The sequence below is a fragment of the Artemia franciscana genome, chromosome 9 (assembly GCF_032884065.1).
Source record: "Artemia franciscana chromosome 9, ASM3288406v1, whole genome shotgun sequence".
NCBI lineage: Eukaryota > Metazoa > Arthropoda > Branchiopoda > Anostraca > Artemiidae > Artemia > Artemia franciscana.
Window position 1 is genome coordinate 47,896,825 of NC_088871.1, and position 17,288 is coordinate 47,914,112.

Sequence of the window (17,288 nt, forward strand, 5' to 3'; positions counted from 1 at the left end):
AAACAATACAAAAAATAATTTTATTTTGTAATAGCTACCCCATTGAACTTTTGGACCAGAATATCTGAAAAGCTCCGACATGGGCAAGAAAGGACAGTAATGGAGTGACCACTATTCTTAAACCAACCCCAGAAAGCGAAGAAAAAGCTTCATAATGTCGCCATGTATTCACAGATCTAGTATAAAATTTGAAAAAGTTTTACGGAAATATCGTCTCTCCGCTTTTTTCAACAGCAATTTTCAGGTCGAAGGCTTTTGCATTTCGGGATAGATGAAGAAATCATACTCCTAGTAGCGGTATATGCATATTCCCGTATTGAAAGTATATGCAGAGTATGGGAAAGTGTATGTTGACTTAATCAGTTAACAGGTGGAAGAAAAGCTACACTAACATAGACTTTAAATAGACTTTAAAATTCATTTGATTTTGAAATTAAAAATAAATAATTAATTGTTATTGATAAAATAAACCTACTGTCCTTAATAAATGGTGTGCAAAAATAATTTAGGGAAGAAATTGCATAAAAAAAAAAATATGCACACAGGCTTAGCTTGAAACTGAGATACTGAGGATATTGTTTATAAACTTTTGGATTTTTTCTCTCTTGATATTTGACGAGTTAACAAGTAAATAAACTTAAATTTGTACGTGTTCGGAATATATTACACGTGAAATAACTTTGAACTTGAAATTCAAACTTACAAGATAATCTTATGCTTGTGAGCGATTTTGGCTTATGTGTTATGTTTTGATTACGATCGTGAATGCAAAGTGGGGCTGAGAAGTTAATATTTGGTATCATCAACATCTGAGTCATTATATTGTGTCATTATTAGAATACTTCCTTACTAAGCAGACAGAAGAGGAGCGGTTTAGTCAAAAGGGACCTCCCTTAAACTGCTGGGGCTAGGTGAGTGAGTATTGACACTTCCCCTGATTTTTAGGAATTTGTCTTTTTTTTAACCTCTAGGTCATTTTGTAGTTAATGATATCAAAATACCATGATTGTTAATGATAACGAGATATTATTAATTTGTTGAATAAACAGATTGATTGATTGATTGAAAAAATATGGATGTTATTCATTTGATTGTTAATGGCATGAAGATGATCCACAGTGGATCGATCGTTTCTACTTACCAGTTCTGAATCTTATTCAGCACACATACCGGACGCGACGGAAGTACGATTGTTAAGCAGACGGCCTAAATTTTCGAATTTTGAAGATGTTAATGAGACAAGGAAACTGCTTTTCAAAAATTTCTCCCCCTCTGAGGTGATACGACTACGGTAAGGAGCAAATTCTGAGTCAAGCTCCGTTTCTGATATCATAGTGAGGCTTACTAGGTATTGTGCAGAGAACATTACTGAACCAACATTTCTTATTAAACCACTATCCGAAATTACTATCATTCCAGCTTCTGCATTTCCTGCTTTTAATGCCAATGTGAGCAAGTAACTTGACCATTTGTAGCTCCTGACTAGTGTCTCATGTCCCCAAATTCATTGTTTCCCAGGTATGCTGATCCAGAAATTGCTAATGTGAGCAGTGGGAAACCGTCTTTTGCGGAGTTTCTTGAGAATCCACCCTCTGATTTTAGTAACCCTATTTTATGCTCAGGTAAGCTTGATTTTCTCGCTGACCATGATGGATTCCTCTCAATGAAGCAGGTTAATGAATTGAACCTCTTGCATCCAATTCTAAGTGGTTTAATAAGTATTAATAGAGATGTAACGATTTACCTATGTATATCACAACTCTCTATGCACTTTTATCTTCAATTAGAGTGTCTTATCATTAACTTTAAACTTATATACCTGTTTAAGCCAGTCTTTTTTTCAAAGGGAGAGACAAGGGAAGGTTGTATAGTGAAGAATCGGGAATAATCTTATAAGACAGAATTGGGAAAAAATAAAGACTTACATATGTCACTTCTCTTATATGTATTTTCGTTTTGCGAATAATGACAAATTTTATTATGAAATTTACCAATATTTATTTTAGCTATACCATTTAGGAATAAACATTATCTTTTTTATTAGAACACAAGCAGATCGATTCATTTCAGTTATAGTGAAAGAATGTCTTTCTTTCTGTTCAAAGTTATCCTTGTTTAACCTTTGATTGCCATATTGCACCAAAGAGGAACAGTCTGCTAGACCCGGGGACTCAGGGATACAGGTTTCAAACTGATTGGGTGCAAAAACTCACCTTTCCTTGTTGCACCCATGAAAACCCTCCTCCCAACAAAATTGTGTTCATCTATTGGCTCAAGAAATGAATTATGAAAGTTTTAAGCCGATTAAAGAGCCAAGATCAAACCTGTTCGTCCTCTTTACTACAAAACCAGTTTGTGAACAACGGCCATTTGGCATAATTTAGGGTCTGGAGCTTCACGGGTTATATCACCTGTGGGGTGTATATTTTTTTGGTACAAGTAATCCGGGTAGAAAACAAGGTATATAATGTCCAACAGTGTCTATTTACTTAATTCTGTTTGCTTACTCTGAATTTGATTCTATATCTTTTTTTAATTCTTTTTTTTTCGTGTTCTGGGGGCTGGAGTGGAGTTATTACATCAGAGTAAATATATATATATATATATATATATATATATATATATATATATATATATATATATAACCTATTTAATAATATGTAGAGAGAAATTCCCAGGGTTGGTGATGCCCAGAGGATTAAAACGCCTCCTTCCATTCTCAAATATAAGCAAGCAAGCTGATACAACTTGAAATTTTGATCAAAGTCTGCAGCCAACCCCCCCACACCCCTCTAGCTGCGGTACCTGAGACTGTTGCCCTGGTTGTACCCGTCTCTTTTGAATGGCTCTGAAAAGTTACTATAGAAATAAATAAGCCTTTGGGAGCCAGCGTTTACCCCCTCCCCCGGGTAATATCCCCTCGAATACTTCTACCCTGCCTGGCTGGTTGGTCTCCAATCACTTTAAAGATATAAAAAAGGACTAGAACTCTAGATTAATGGTCTAATGAGCAGACTCCAAAGTTTCTGCGATCATAAAGGGTAGATGTGGATGAGGAAGGAGCAATCTCCCTTCAGTAAAGAATAAAATCAGCTCATTTGGGGTTTTAATTTTGCTATTTACTTTCATAATAGAAGCATAGACCAGAAATATTCCCAGAAATCACAAGGGATTAAATATCAATTTTACATATTTGATGCGTTTTTAAGGGCGTTCATTTTATAAGCTCTGTAAGCTCAGCAAGAGTCGACCCAGGTCTAGATGGGTACTTGGAGAAATGTGGAGGTAAATACAGGGAGCATCACATGATCTAATCCCAATCACACATTGCATGCCAGCCGAAAGCATCGAATTGGGATGTCGGCACCTGCGCAACGCCTGCGAAAAAATGTTTGTTTTAGAACAAAAGTTTTGGTTACATATACGAATGTTTACCTCCACCCTCCCCTCGTCTCTCGTCTCTCCCTTAGAACTAATTATGTATTTATCTGAAGTCTCAAGCTGAACTGGATTATTTTGACATCAAAATTCAGCTTTTGAGGCATCTCCCTCACTCCCTAACTACAAAACTATCAGAGAGTTCCATTATAGAAGTTTAATTCCCTTTTTAAGTTTCGTAGTTTATCCATTGCTTACAGATACTATTTGCTATTTGGAAATATATTTAAAAGTTTCGGGGGGGATTTTTCTGCAGGGGGAGGGGAAATTGTCTAGAGGAATACTCAATGGGAAGACAATTTTTTGGAAGAATTTTCTCTCAGCGGCATCCAAAGTGAATTTGTAACTAGAGACTTCTTATCGAGTTTTCATTTGACGAATTTCGGATGCATCAATGATTTTGTCAATATGGTATTTGACTGAATTTTTTGATTTTAAGAAAGCAAATAAACGAAAGGAACATAGGCTTTCAACAGAAACGAAATTCGGATGAACCAATGGTTTCATGTATCCTTATATGGTAAGTGACCGACTTTTCTCACTGTTTTAAAAAGTAGATTTGAGAGAAAGAGTCAAACTTTAGTGTAAAGAGCGGGGTGTTGAGAAGAATCAGCCCCTTTCGTATACGGAGTAATTTCTATTCGTTTTAAGTCTTAATGTCGCTCCTTACTTTAAGTTAAAAAAAATTGTTTCTTGTTTCTTTATTATGTTAGAGCAATTTTCTAGGATAAACATCTCGAGAGTTTAGACTCCCGTTCATTTTATTATTACAAACATATGATAATAATTCATAAATAAATTGTATTAGTAATTTTTTCCTTCGTCTAAACCTAAGAAATGTTACTCTAACAACCTAAATGTTACTTACAATTTGACAAGGAATCATATAATCTGAGGAAGAATAACTGATTAGTTCTTTTTCCGTTTAAAAGCATATGAACAACAACATGGTGACCTAGTTTGCCAGCTTTAAGGGGCCTCCCCCAGGCCAATCAGCGTGTTACCTCCATAGGAGGCACAGACCAAGGGGGACCTTGTCCCTGGGGTTCCATTATAGAAACTAGGGGTACCCTCGTTTGGGGCCAAAAATACAGGTGGAAGAGGAAGATGGTCCCTCAAATGCATATTTAACAGGGCCAAGCGTCGTATCCACACGTCCCTCGAGTTACAAACCTTCTCCTAATAATAGGTGAAATTGCATGGTGAAGTAGAACACCATCGCGGGAGGATACTCTATGGGAAGACAACTGCAGCAGGGCGTAAGATCTAGATCTGTGGACAACGGTGTCCGCAAAGGGCTACCTCGAATCTTTTGGGGCACCTGCAAGACTGGGGATCTTTTGGTCAACTCTATTCCTAATTGAGGAAAGGCGCACCTCGTGGAAATTATAGCTTAGTAAACGACACAACACTCGCAAAGGAATCTGATTAATGGATAATTCTTCTGGTCTTGGTCTGTTTTGACGGGTATTTTCGGGTTGAAAAACCTCTTCCTAGCGGATTTATCTACCATAGGCTGCCTCACCGTAGCAGTATAATATTTGTAAGCATAAATACATAATGAGTCGGAGGTAATAGGTTTGAAAGTGTCTATGCAGGATTTCAATTCTTGTTGATAGAAGGGCATTGTCAAGTGCTTAAAACCGTATCATGACGAAGATGGTCCCAAGATTGCACAAAGCCTTCATTCATACTGGAGGCCCTGGGGATTTCTTGCTGTTCGGGTCATGATCAATAAGGGAGTTCCTAACTCTTTTTTAAGCAGGAATGGTATTAATAATAGAATACTAATTGCTCATTTTATGACTAAAAAGTTCAGGCTATTAGTTATACTGTTTTATACCCCTTCAAAACTGACTGATGAAGATTACAGTGACTAAGATGAGTAACGATAGATAGATAAGATAGAGGAAACAATAGACAGCGTCCCAGGTAGAAATGTTTTGGTCTTACTAGGAGACTTTAACGCCCAGGTCAGTAGAAATAGGGATATATCGTATCCTAGCTTAGCTAACTTTGGTGTAGTAAAAGATAACAGTAATTGCTTTAAAAATGTGCAATTTTTTAGATATGCTATGACCAATAAGGGGTTTAATCATAAAATGGACCATAAGTAAACATGGTACTCACGTGATGGTAAGACAGCAAACCGTATTGATTATGTTATGAAAAACCAAAAACTTGCAAGATCAATACCAGATACTATGGTATATAGGAATTCTGTTGTTGGTGTTAAAAGTAAAGATTACCATCTAGTAGTTCCTAGGGTTAACTTGAAGCTGAAATTTCAAATCTGGTTTGACGGGCAATTTTGGGTTGAAAAACCTCTTCCTAGCTGATTTATATACCTTATTTAAAAAACTCATTTAGCGCACTATCAGCACCCGGAAACTTATTATTTTTTAATCCTTTTATCTTTAATCCTTTTGTACTATCGCTAATTCTTCCTCACAAAACAAATCTTCCCTTACATCCAAGGCACCATCAGCAACTTCACAAATCGTTTTTCTAAAATTATTCCAACCGTCTTCCACGTTATCAAATTTTATACACTCAAGTTTAGTATTCAACTGTTCTTGGAAAGTTTATCTCAAATTCTCATCCTGGAGTCTAATAACATTCTAAGTTCCTGGGAGGTTTTTATCTCTCGGAAATTTCATTTTTAAATTAACCCTAGGAACTACTAGATAGTGATGTGTACTTTTAACATCAATAACAGCACTCCTATATACCCTAGTATCTTGTACTGATCCTGCCAGTCTTCGCCAGTCTTTACTATAACATTATCAATATGGTTTACTGTCTTATCATTAAGTGAGTACCATGTTAACTTATGGGCCATTTTATGACAAAACACCGTCTGCAGTCGGACTACCTCCAACCCCGTCTGTTCGCTCCTCTAACTTTAATTAAGTTTCATCTTAGTCACAGGTAGTCTTACCGACTGACTGGAACCGTTAGTCAGTTTTACAGTCAAACATACTAGTATAACTGATACTCTGAACTTTTTAGTCATAAGATAAGCAATTAGTATTCTATTATTAACACCTTCTCAGCCTAAGAAAGACTTAGCAGCTTCAGTTATTCATCATGAGCCTTACTCCCTGTCTATGTACCCCATCCTTCCTGCCGAAGTAAACAAATCTTATATCACCTAATTTCATGATTCCTACCCCTGGGATGTGAGTCTCTGAAACACCTGATAAGTTCAGTTCGAATCGTCTGAATTCGTCAGTCAAAATGTCGATACGACAGTCATTTCTTAACGTCGTAAAATTCCAAGTTCCAATTTTTATATACTTCAAATTATTGATATTATATTGGCCTCAGGAAAAGCAATAATCTCGGATAGCAGTGTACGACGGGATCCACATATCTTCTCAAGTCTAAGCCGAAGCACTTTAGCCAGCTTAGAACCGTACAGCAAGAAGTAATTGGGACCTCCAGTATGAATAGAGGCTTTGTGCAGTCCTGGGGTCATCTTCGTTACAATATGGTTTTCAGCCCTTGGTGATGCTCTGCTATTAAGAAGAGTTGAAATCCTGCACAGACGCTTTCAAGCCTATTGCCTCAAGCTCATTAAATATTCATACCTAAAAATATTATGTCATTAAGGGGAGGCAGTCCACAGTAGATAAATCAGCTAGGAAGAGGTTATTCAGCCCGAAAATCCCCTTCAAAACAGACCAAGTCCAGAAGAGTTATCCATCAATCAGAATCCTCTGTGAAGGCTGTGTCATTTAATAGGCTATAATTTTTTCGAGGGGCACCACTCCTCAAGTAGGAATAGAGTTGACCACAGTGTCCCCAGTCTTGCAGGTATCCCAAAAGGGCCGAGGCAGGCCTTTGCAGAGGCCGTTGTTCATTGCTCTGGATCTTACGCCCTGTCACAGTTGTCTTCCCATACAGGATCCTCCTACGATGGTGGTCTGTGTCACCATGCAATTTATTCCAATGCTGGGAGAATGTTTGTAACTCACGAGACGTGTGGACATGCCAGTGGATTTTGTTGAGTATAAATTTGAAGGGCATTCTTTCTCCCGGACCTGTATTTTTGGCTCCTTGCAAGGATGCCCCAGTTTCTATTATGGACCCCCCCCCCCCACAGGAGCAAGGTCCTCCCTTGGTCCTTCCCACCTACGGAGGTACCACGCTGAGTAGTCTGGAGGAGGCCCATTAAAGCTGGCAAACTAGGTCACCATCTTATTGTTCATATTCTATTAATTGAAAAAAAAAATAAGCAGCTATTCTTCCTCAGATTATATTATTCCTCGTAAAAGTATAGGTAGCATTTAGGTTGTTATGGTGACATTCCTTAGGTTTAAATGAAGATAAAAATGACAAATATCATTTAGTTGTGAATTATTATATATTTTTTGTAATAATAAAAGGAACGTGAATCTGAACCTGAGATGTCTATCCTGGAATTTTTTTTTTTAACATAATATTTGTTAGAAGTTTCATTGCATTTGATGCTGCCTAAAATACCAGAGATTTGACTCAAACCTGTGTAATCGAAAATCATGATTAAAAAGCTTTCATTATAGCTGGTCCATTTTACATATTTGTGCAGAACTTATGGGCAAAAAAGCCCTACTTAAAAGAACAGATGAGACAGTAAAAATAAATCACAAAAAAGAAATCAAAAAGTGTTTTGCTTTCAACTAAAAAGTATTACTACAAACAGAGTTTAAGATTGAATTTAATACCCATGAAAAATAATTACACCCAAATAAAAATAAAATCCAAAACAAAATTGTCATTTCAGAAAGAAGAATCTGGTTATATTTTTAAATCATTGCAAATCAACAACAATAAAAAAAATTGATTTCGGAAAGTCTCTGCCCTTACAGCTTATTCGTATGTTTCCCTAAAATTGAAAAAGTCAGCACCAGAGAGTTCATTTTTGCATCTGAAATTCATCAGCAGAAATTATTTTATTTTTATTCTTGAAATTGGAAAAGTCGGTCAATTACCATATAAGTGTATATGAAACCACTGGTTCATCCGAACTTCGTTTCTGTTGAAAGCCTATGTTTTTTTTCCTTTTATTTATTTACTTTCGTAAAATCGAGTAAGTCAGTCTAATACCATAAAAGTATTGACAGAATCGTTGATGCATCCAAATTCGTCAACTGCAAATTCGATAAGAAGTCTCTGTTACAAATTCACTTTGGATAATCCCCCTTGATAGCATCCAAGATATTAGTATCCCTTGGCTTTCCTCTGTTCAGAAGTAAGGAATCCTATTATTTGGGAAGATGAGAAAATAGGCTTGCAATTATGCTGAGATTGTGCTCCCAGCAATTTTATAGGCCTTTAAATTCAGACAGTCTTTAAAATTCAGACTTTACAATTTTATAGGCAATTTTAAATTCAGACAGTCTTTTGGTTCAATAACATACATACAAATAACAACATATAAAATCAACAGCATATAACGTACAACATATATCAGCATATATAATATAAACAACGAAAACATATAAATGTAGTAGAAATAAAAGAAACATAGTTTTGAAAAAAGTTCAGACAGTCTTGTGGATCAACAACATACATATAAATAACAACATACAACAACAACATGTAACATATAACAACATGTAACATATAAACAACAACAACATATGAATGTAGTAGAAATAAAAGAAACATAGTTTTGAAAAAAAAAAGTTCAGACAGACTTGTAGTCTCTAAATCAAACAATACAAAAAATAATTTTATTTTGTAATAGCTACCCCATTGAACTTTTGGACCAGAATATCTGAAAAGCTCCGACATGGGCAAGAAAGGACAGTAATGGAGTGACCACTATTCTTAAACCAACCCCAGAAAGCGAAGAAAAAGCTTCATAATGTCGCCATGTATTCACAGATCTAGTATAAAATTTGAAAAAGTTTTACGGAAATATCGTCTCTCCGCTTTTTTCAACAGCAATTTTCAGGTCGAAGGCTTTTGCATTTCGGGATAGATGAAGAAATCATACTCCTAGTAGCGGTATATGCATATTCCCGTATTGAAAGTATATGCAGAGTATGGGAAAGTGTATGTTGACTTAATCAGTTAACAGGTGGAAGAAAAGCTACACTAACATAGACTTTAAATAGACTTTAAAATTCATTTGATTTTGAAATAAAAATAAATAATTAATTGTTATTGATAAAATAAACCTACTGTCCTTAATAAATGGTGTGCAAAAATAATTTAGGGAAGAAATTGCATAAAAAAAAAATATGCACACAGGCTTAGCTTGAAACTTAGATACTGAGGATATTGTTTATAAACTTTTGGATTTTTTCTCTCTTGATATTTGACGAGTTAACAAGTAAATAAACTTAAATTTGTACGTGTTCGGAATATATTACACGTGAAATAACTTTGAACTTGAAATTCAAACTTACAAGATAATCTTATGCTTGTGAGCGATTTTGGCTTATGTGTTATGTTTTGATTACGATCGTGAATGCAAAGTGGGGCTGAGAAGTTAATATTTGGTATCATCAACATCTGAGTCATTATATTGTGTCATTATTAGAATACTTCCTTACTAAGCAGACAGAAGAGGAGCGGTTTAGTCAAAAGGGACCTCCCTTAAACTGCTGGGGCTAGGTGAGTGAGAATTGACACTTCCCCTGATTTTTAGGAATTTGTCTTTTTTTTTAACCTCTAGGTCATTTTGTAGTTAATGATATCAAAATACCATGATTGTTAATGATAACGAGATATTATTAATTTGTTGAATAAACAGATTGATTGATTGATTGAAAAAATATGGATGTTATTCATTTGATTGTTAATGGCATGAAGATGATCCACAATGGATCGATCGTTTCTACTTACCAGTTCTGAATCTTATTCAGCACACATACCGGACGCGACGGAAGTACGATTGTTAAGCAGACGGCCTAAATTTTCGAATTTTGAAGATGTTAATGAGACAAGGAAACTGCTTTTCAAAAATTTCTCCCCCTCTGAGGTGATACGACCACGGTAAGGAGCAAATTCTGAGTCAAGCTCCGTTTCTGATATCATAGTGAGGCTTACTAGGTATTGTGCAGAGAACATTACTGAACCAACATTTCTTATTAAACCACTATCCGAAATTACTATCATTCCAGCTTCTGCATTTCCTGCTTTTAATGCCAATGTGAGCAAGTAACTTGACCATTTGTAGCTCCTGACTAGTGTCTCATGTCCCCAAATGCATTGTTTCCCAGGTATGCTGATCCAGAAATTGCTAATGTGAGCAGTGGGAAACCGTCTTTTGCGGAGTTTCTTGAGAATCCACCCTCTGATTTTAGTAACCCTATTTTATGCTCAGGTAAGCTTGATTTTCTCGCTGACCATGATAGAATCCTCTCAATGAAGCAGGTTCATGAATTGAACCTCTTGCATCCAATTCTAAGTGGTTTAATAAGTATTAATAGAGATGTAACGATTTACCTATGTATATCACAACTCTCTATGCACTTTTATCTTCAATTAGAGTGTCTTATCATTAACTTTAAACTTATATACCTGTTTAAGCCAGTCTTTTTTTCAAAGGGAGAGACAAGGGAAGGTTGTATAGTGAAGAATCGGGAATAATCTTATAAGACAGAATTGGGAAAAAATAAAGACTTACATATGTCACTTCTCTTATATGTATTTTCGTTTTGCGAATAATGACAAATTTTATTATGAAATTTACCAATATTTATTTTAGCTATACCATTTAGGAATAAACATTATCTTTTTTATTAGAACACAAGCAGATCGATTCATTTCAGTTATAGTGAAAGAATGTCTTTCTTTCTGTTCAAAGTTATCCTTGTTTAACCTTTGATTGCCATATTACACTAAAGAGGAACAGTCTGCTAGACCCGGGGACTCAGGGATACAGGTTTCAAACTGATAGGGTGCAAAAACTCACCTTTCCTTGTTGCACCCATGAAAACCCTCCTCCCAACAAAATTGTGTTCATCTGTTGGCTCAAGAAATGAATTATGAAAGTTTTAAGCCGATTAAAGAGCCAAGATCAAACCTGTTCGTCCTCTTTACTACAAAACCAGTTTGTGAACAACGGCCATTTGGCATAATTTAGGGTCTGGAGCTTCACGGGTTATATCACCTGCGGGGTGTATATTTTTTTGGTACAAGTAATCCGGGTAGAAAACAAGGTATATAATGTCCAACAGTGTCTATTTACTTAATTCTGTTTGCTTACTCTGAATTTGATTCTATATCTTTTTTTAATTCTTTTTTTTTCGTGTTCTGGGGGCTGGAGTGGAGTTATTACATCAGAGTAAATATATATATATATATATATATATATATATATATATATATATATATATATATATATATATATATATATATATATATATATATATATATATATATATATATATATATATATATATATATATAACCTATTTAATAATATGTAGAGAGAAATTCCCAGGGTTGGTGATGCCCAGAGGATTAAAACGCCTCCTTCCATTCTCAAATATAAGCAAGCAAGCTGATACAACTTGAAATTTTGATCAAAGTCTGCAGCCAACCCCCCCACACCCCTCTAGCTGCGGTACCTGGGACTGTTGCCCTGGTTGTACCCGTCTCTTTTGAATGGCTCTGAAAAGTTACTATAGAAATAAATAAGCCTTTGGGAGCCAGCGTTTACCCCCTCCCCCGGGTAATATCCCCTCGAATACTTCTACCCTGCCTGGCTGGTTGGTCTCCAATCACTTTAAAGATATAAAAAAGGACTAGAACTCTAGATTAATGGTCTAATGAGCAGACTCCGAAGTTTCTGCGATCATAAAGGGTAGATGTGGATGAGGAAGGAGCAATCTGCCTTCAGTAAAGAATAAAATCAGCTCATTTGGGGTTTTAATTTTGCTATTTACTTTGATAATAGAAGCATAGACAAGAAATATTCCCAGAAATCACAAGGGATTAAATATCAATTTTACATCTTTGATGCGTTTTTTAAGGGCGTTCATTTTATAAGCTCTGTAAGCTCAGCAAGAGTCGACCCAGGTCTAGATGGGTACTTGGAGAAATGTGGAGGTAAACACAGGGAGCATCACATGATCTAATCCCAATCACACATTGCATGCCAGCCGAAAGCATCGAATTGGGATGTCGGCACCTGCGCAACGCCTGCGAAAAAATGTTTGTTTTAGAACAAAAGTTTTGGTTACATATACGAATGTTTACCTCCACCCTCCCCTCGTCTCTCGTCTCTCCCTTAGAACTAATTATGTATTTATCTGAAGTCTCAAGCTGAACTGGATTATTTTGACATCAAAATTCAGCTTTTGAGGCATCTCCCTCTCTCCCTAACTACAAAACTATCAGAGAGCTCCATTATAGAAGTTTAATTCCCTTTTTAAGTTTCGTAGTTTATCCATTGCTTACAGATACTATTTGCTATTTGGAAATATATTTAAAAGTTTCGGGGGGGATTTTTCTGCAGGGGGAGGGGAAATTGTCTAGAGGAATACTCAATGGGAAGACAATTTTTTGGAAGAATTTTCTCTCAGCGGAGATCAAGTCGTCTGAAATGATTTTTCAGTGGTACAATCAAACGGTTCGTGGAAACGAACTGTAATAAGGAGTGACCCGGCTCAATAGTAACCAAAAAAATAAAAAAACGCAATTTTGATACTAATAGATGCATCAAAAGAATTGAATTTTTATGCTGATTATAATTATTCAAGTTTCATCAATCTTGTTCTTGCCTATCAAAAGTTGGGAGCCTCAGAATATTTTGCCTTATTTTGGACAATAGGGAGAAACGCCCTCTAAATGTCATGGTATCTTAACAACAATCACACCATCACATTTAGCGTATTAGAGAACTCTACTGTAGAAGTTTCAAGGTCCTATCTACAAAAATCTGGAATTTCGTATTTCTTTGCCAGAAGACCGATCACGGGTGCGTGTTTATTTTTATTTATTTTTTCCCCAGGGGTGATCGTATCGACCCAGTGGTTCTAGAATGTCACGAAAGGACCTGTTCAAACGGAAATTAGACGTTCTAGTGCCCTCATTAGGTGACCAAAAACTGGAGGGCACCTAGGCCCCGTCCCACGTTCATTATTTTCCCAAAGTCAACGGATCGAAATTTTGAGATATCCATTTGGCTCAGCATAGTAAAAAAACCTAATAACTATGTATTTGGGGTGACTTACTCCCCCACAGTACCCGGGGAGGGGGTGCAAGTTACAAACCATTGTTTTGACCATTGACCATTGTTTATATATAGTAATTGTTATCAGGAAGTGTACAGACATTTTCAGAATAATTTTTTCTGGTTGGGAGTAGTGGGGTCAAGAGGAGGGGGTTACCTGGGATGGCTTTCCATGGAGAATTTATCAGGGGGGAAGAGAATTTCCATGAAGGGGGTGCAGCTTTTCTAGCATTCTTGAAAAAAACTATGAAAAAATAAATATGAAAAAGTTTTTTTAACTGGATGTAAGAAGCAACATTAAAACTTAAACCGAACAGAAATTATTACGCATATGATGAGGTTCATTTCCTCCTAAATACCTTACTCTTTGTGCTTGAGCATTTCTTGTAATTTCAACTATTTATTCTACGACCTTTGTGATTCAGGGGTCATTCTTAAACAATTGGGTTAAAATTTAAGGTTTAGTGTAAAAAGCAAAGTACTGACGAGGGGGCGAACCCTCTCACATACGTAATGAAAATATACGAATATATAATCTTGTTACGTAAGTTAATTCGTAAGTTACGTATATTTATTAGTAACAAAAACGTTCATAAAAAAATTAAAAATTATAATTACCTTTTTAAGTAACTAAAAAATTGGAGGGCAACTAGGCCTCCTCCCCCACCCCTTTTTTCTCCAAATCGTCTTATCCAAACTATGAGAAAGCAATTTAGCCAAACAAAATTAATATGTAATATTTGTTTTACAGTTCGTTACCACGAACTGTTTGATTAGGGTGAGTAGTGGGCTCGGAACCCAACACAAGATCCAGGGAGAATACTCCCAGGGGAAAACATATTTTCCCCTGGGAGTGCAGGGAGTGCAGGATATATTATTTAAAAAAAAACAATGAAAAAATAAATATAAAAAAGTTTTTTTCAGCTGGAAGTAAGGAACAGCATTAAAACTACAGAAATTATTATCCATATGAGGGGCTGACCTCCTCCTAATACCTCGCTCTTTACGCAAAATTATTTTTAGTAATTTGAACTATATATTCTACGGCTTTTGTGATTCAGGGGTCATTCTTAATGAATTGGGACAAGATCTAAGCTTTAGTGTAAAGAGCGAGGTACTGACGAGGGGGTTAACCCCCTCATATATGTAATAAAAACATGAGAATACAAAAGGTCTTAACGTAAGATAATTTATAAGCTGCGTAAATGTTTTATTAATAAAAAAAATCGAAAAAATTAAAAGTTCTAGTTGCCGTTTTAATTAACCAAAAAATCGGAGGGCAACTAGGCTTCCTCCCTCGCTCTTTTTTCCTCAAAATCATTCGATCAAAATTATGAGAAAGCCATTTAGCCAACAAAAAAAAAAAAAAAAAAAAAAAAAAATATATGCAAATTTCGTTTTAATTATTCCTCTGTGGAGAGCCAAAATCAAAACATGCATTGATTCAAAAACGTTCAGAAATTAAATAAAAAAAAAAGTTTTTTTAACTGAAAGGAAGGAGCGACATTAAAACTTAAAACGAACAGAAATTACTTCGTATATGAAAGGGTCTGCTTCCTCGTCAGCACCCCGCTCTTTACGCTAAAGTTTTTACTGTTTTAAAAAGAAGAATTCAGAGAAAGAGTCAAACTTTAGCGTAAAGAGCGGGGCGTTGATAAGGAAGCAGCCCCTTTCATATACGAAGTAATTTCTGTTCGTTTTAAGTTTTAATGTCGCTCCTTACTTTCAGTGAAAAAAACTTGTTTTTTTTTTATTTAGTCATCCGAAGGCTCAGTGAGGCTTAGAAAATTAGACCATTGAAACGTACTCGTTTTGGTATCTTACCCAATCTTGCCTTTGATATCTTACTATATCTACGCATTATGAACCAAACCACTTTAGATAAAGAATTAAAATAAACACTATACATATTTTTGTGCAATAAGAAGGGAGATTTCACCCTGCAGCACTCTTGTGGAATTTACCTAGGAAAAAACTTACCTAGGAAAACTAGGTATCATGGAAAAAACTTGTTAGGAAATTGGATTTCCGCTGAAAGAAAATTCTTCCCAAAAATTTTCTCCCCACTGAGTATCCTTCTAGACAATCTTTCCTTCCACTGCAAAAAAATCCTCAGCGAAAAATGTTCGTGTATTTTCCAATAGCAAATACTATCTGTGAGCAATGGACAAAATACAAAATTTAAAGAGGGACTTCAACTTCTATAATAGGGCTCTCTGATAATTTTGTAGTTAGGGAGGGAGGGAGATACCTCAAAGGATGCATTTGGACAAAAAAATAACCCAGCACAGATTGAGGCATCAGATAAATACGTAATTAGTTCTAAGGGAGAGACAAGGGGAGGGTGGAGGTAAAAATTGGTGCATAATCCCTAGGGGCTGGAACCAATTGTTCTAAAAAAAAAAAAAAATTCCCATGCTGAACAATGGTCTGCGCCATTATATTTGATGGCTTCGAATATTCGATGCCTTCGGCTGGGAGTGCAATGCGTGATTGGGGGCAGATCATTTGACGCTTCCCGTGTTTTTCCCCCATGTTTCACCAGGTACCCAGCTAGACCTAGGTAGACTCTCGTTGAGCTTACAAAGCTAAAAAAACGCATCAGAAATATGAAATTAATATTTACTCCCTTATGATTTCTGGGAGTATTTCTGGTCTACGCTGCTATTATGAAAGTAAAACCTCAAAATGAGCTGAATTCATTCAGTAATGGAAGGAGACTGCCCCTTCCTCATCCGTATCTCCTTTTTATTTTCGCAGAAACTTCGAAGGGTGCTCATTAGACCATACATTGAGAGTTTTCGTCCTTTTTTACAAGTTTAAAGAGATTGGAGACCAGTCAGCCATGGGGGGGGGGGGTTATTCAAAAGGTTATTATCTGGGTGAGGGGAGTAAACGCTGGCTCCGAAAGGTTTATGGTTTTCTATTGTACCTATCCAGAGCTATTCAATGGGGATGGGTACAACTAGGGCAACTACCCAGGCACCCCAGCTGAAGTGGGGGTGGCTGTCCACTTTGATCAAAATTTTAACTTGATTTGGCTTTTTTGCTTATATTTGAGTATGGAGGGAGGCGTTTAAATCCTACGGGCATCACTAATCATGGGAATGGCTCTGTATTTATTAATAAATAGGTTATATCTATCCAAGAAAAAGATCCGAAAAGGGTACCCCGGACTTTCATTTTGACTTGAAGCTGGGATTACTCTTCGGTTGGCAACAGGTATACTTATTTCAAGATTATGACAAAAATCCCTACTTTTTAATCCGTTTTTATAAAAAAAAAAAACAAGTAACTCTCTTGGTATTTGAGAAGAGAATTCTAAATATTCTAGGGATCCCTTTGTCCTTGCTAGCGCCTTCTACATTTTAAAAATAATGAACATTTTTCTTCATAAACAGGGGTGAATCTCTAGTATTTTTATTAGGGAGGGGGGAGCAAGAGGGGTCCTTATCCGAATAGTCAAGAGGTTACGGATATACACTAATTTTTTATTATTGTTGCAAGGTAACTTCCCCCTTGTCCTCATCCCCCAAACGACACCCCTGTTCATAAATAAACTGCCTAAAATCCGAAACTACCACTGCTCCATTTCCAGGTCTTCTGATCCAGAATCCATGCATCCCAGATTACTCATATCACATGGTTTCTTACTAACAAATCCAAGCTAGGC

General features: G+C 36.1%; 1 protein-coding gene across 1 annotated transcript in view; it reads left to right on the forward strand.

Annotated features, from left to right (window-relative positions):
- Positions 1–6,872, forward strand: part of LOC136030844 (acetylcholine receptor subunit alpha-like) — a 131,661-nt gene extending 124,789 nt beyond the window's left edge. The window contains exons 10-11 of the mRNA XM_065709889.1: positions 1,519–1,622; positions 6,769–6,872. Coding sequence (XP_065565961.1) covers positions 1,519–1,622; positions 6,769–6,872 — 208 coding nt within the window. The remainder of the gene's footprint in view (positions 1–1,518; positions 1,623–6,768) is intronic.
- Positions 6,873–17,288: the final 10,416 nt, after the last annotated feature.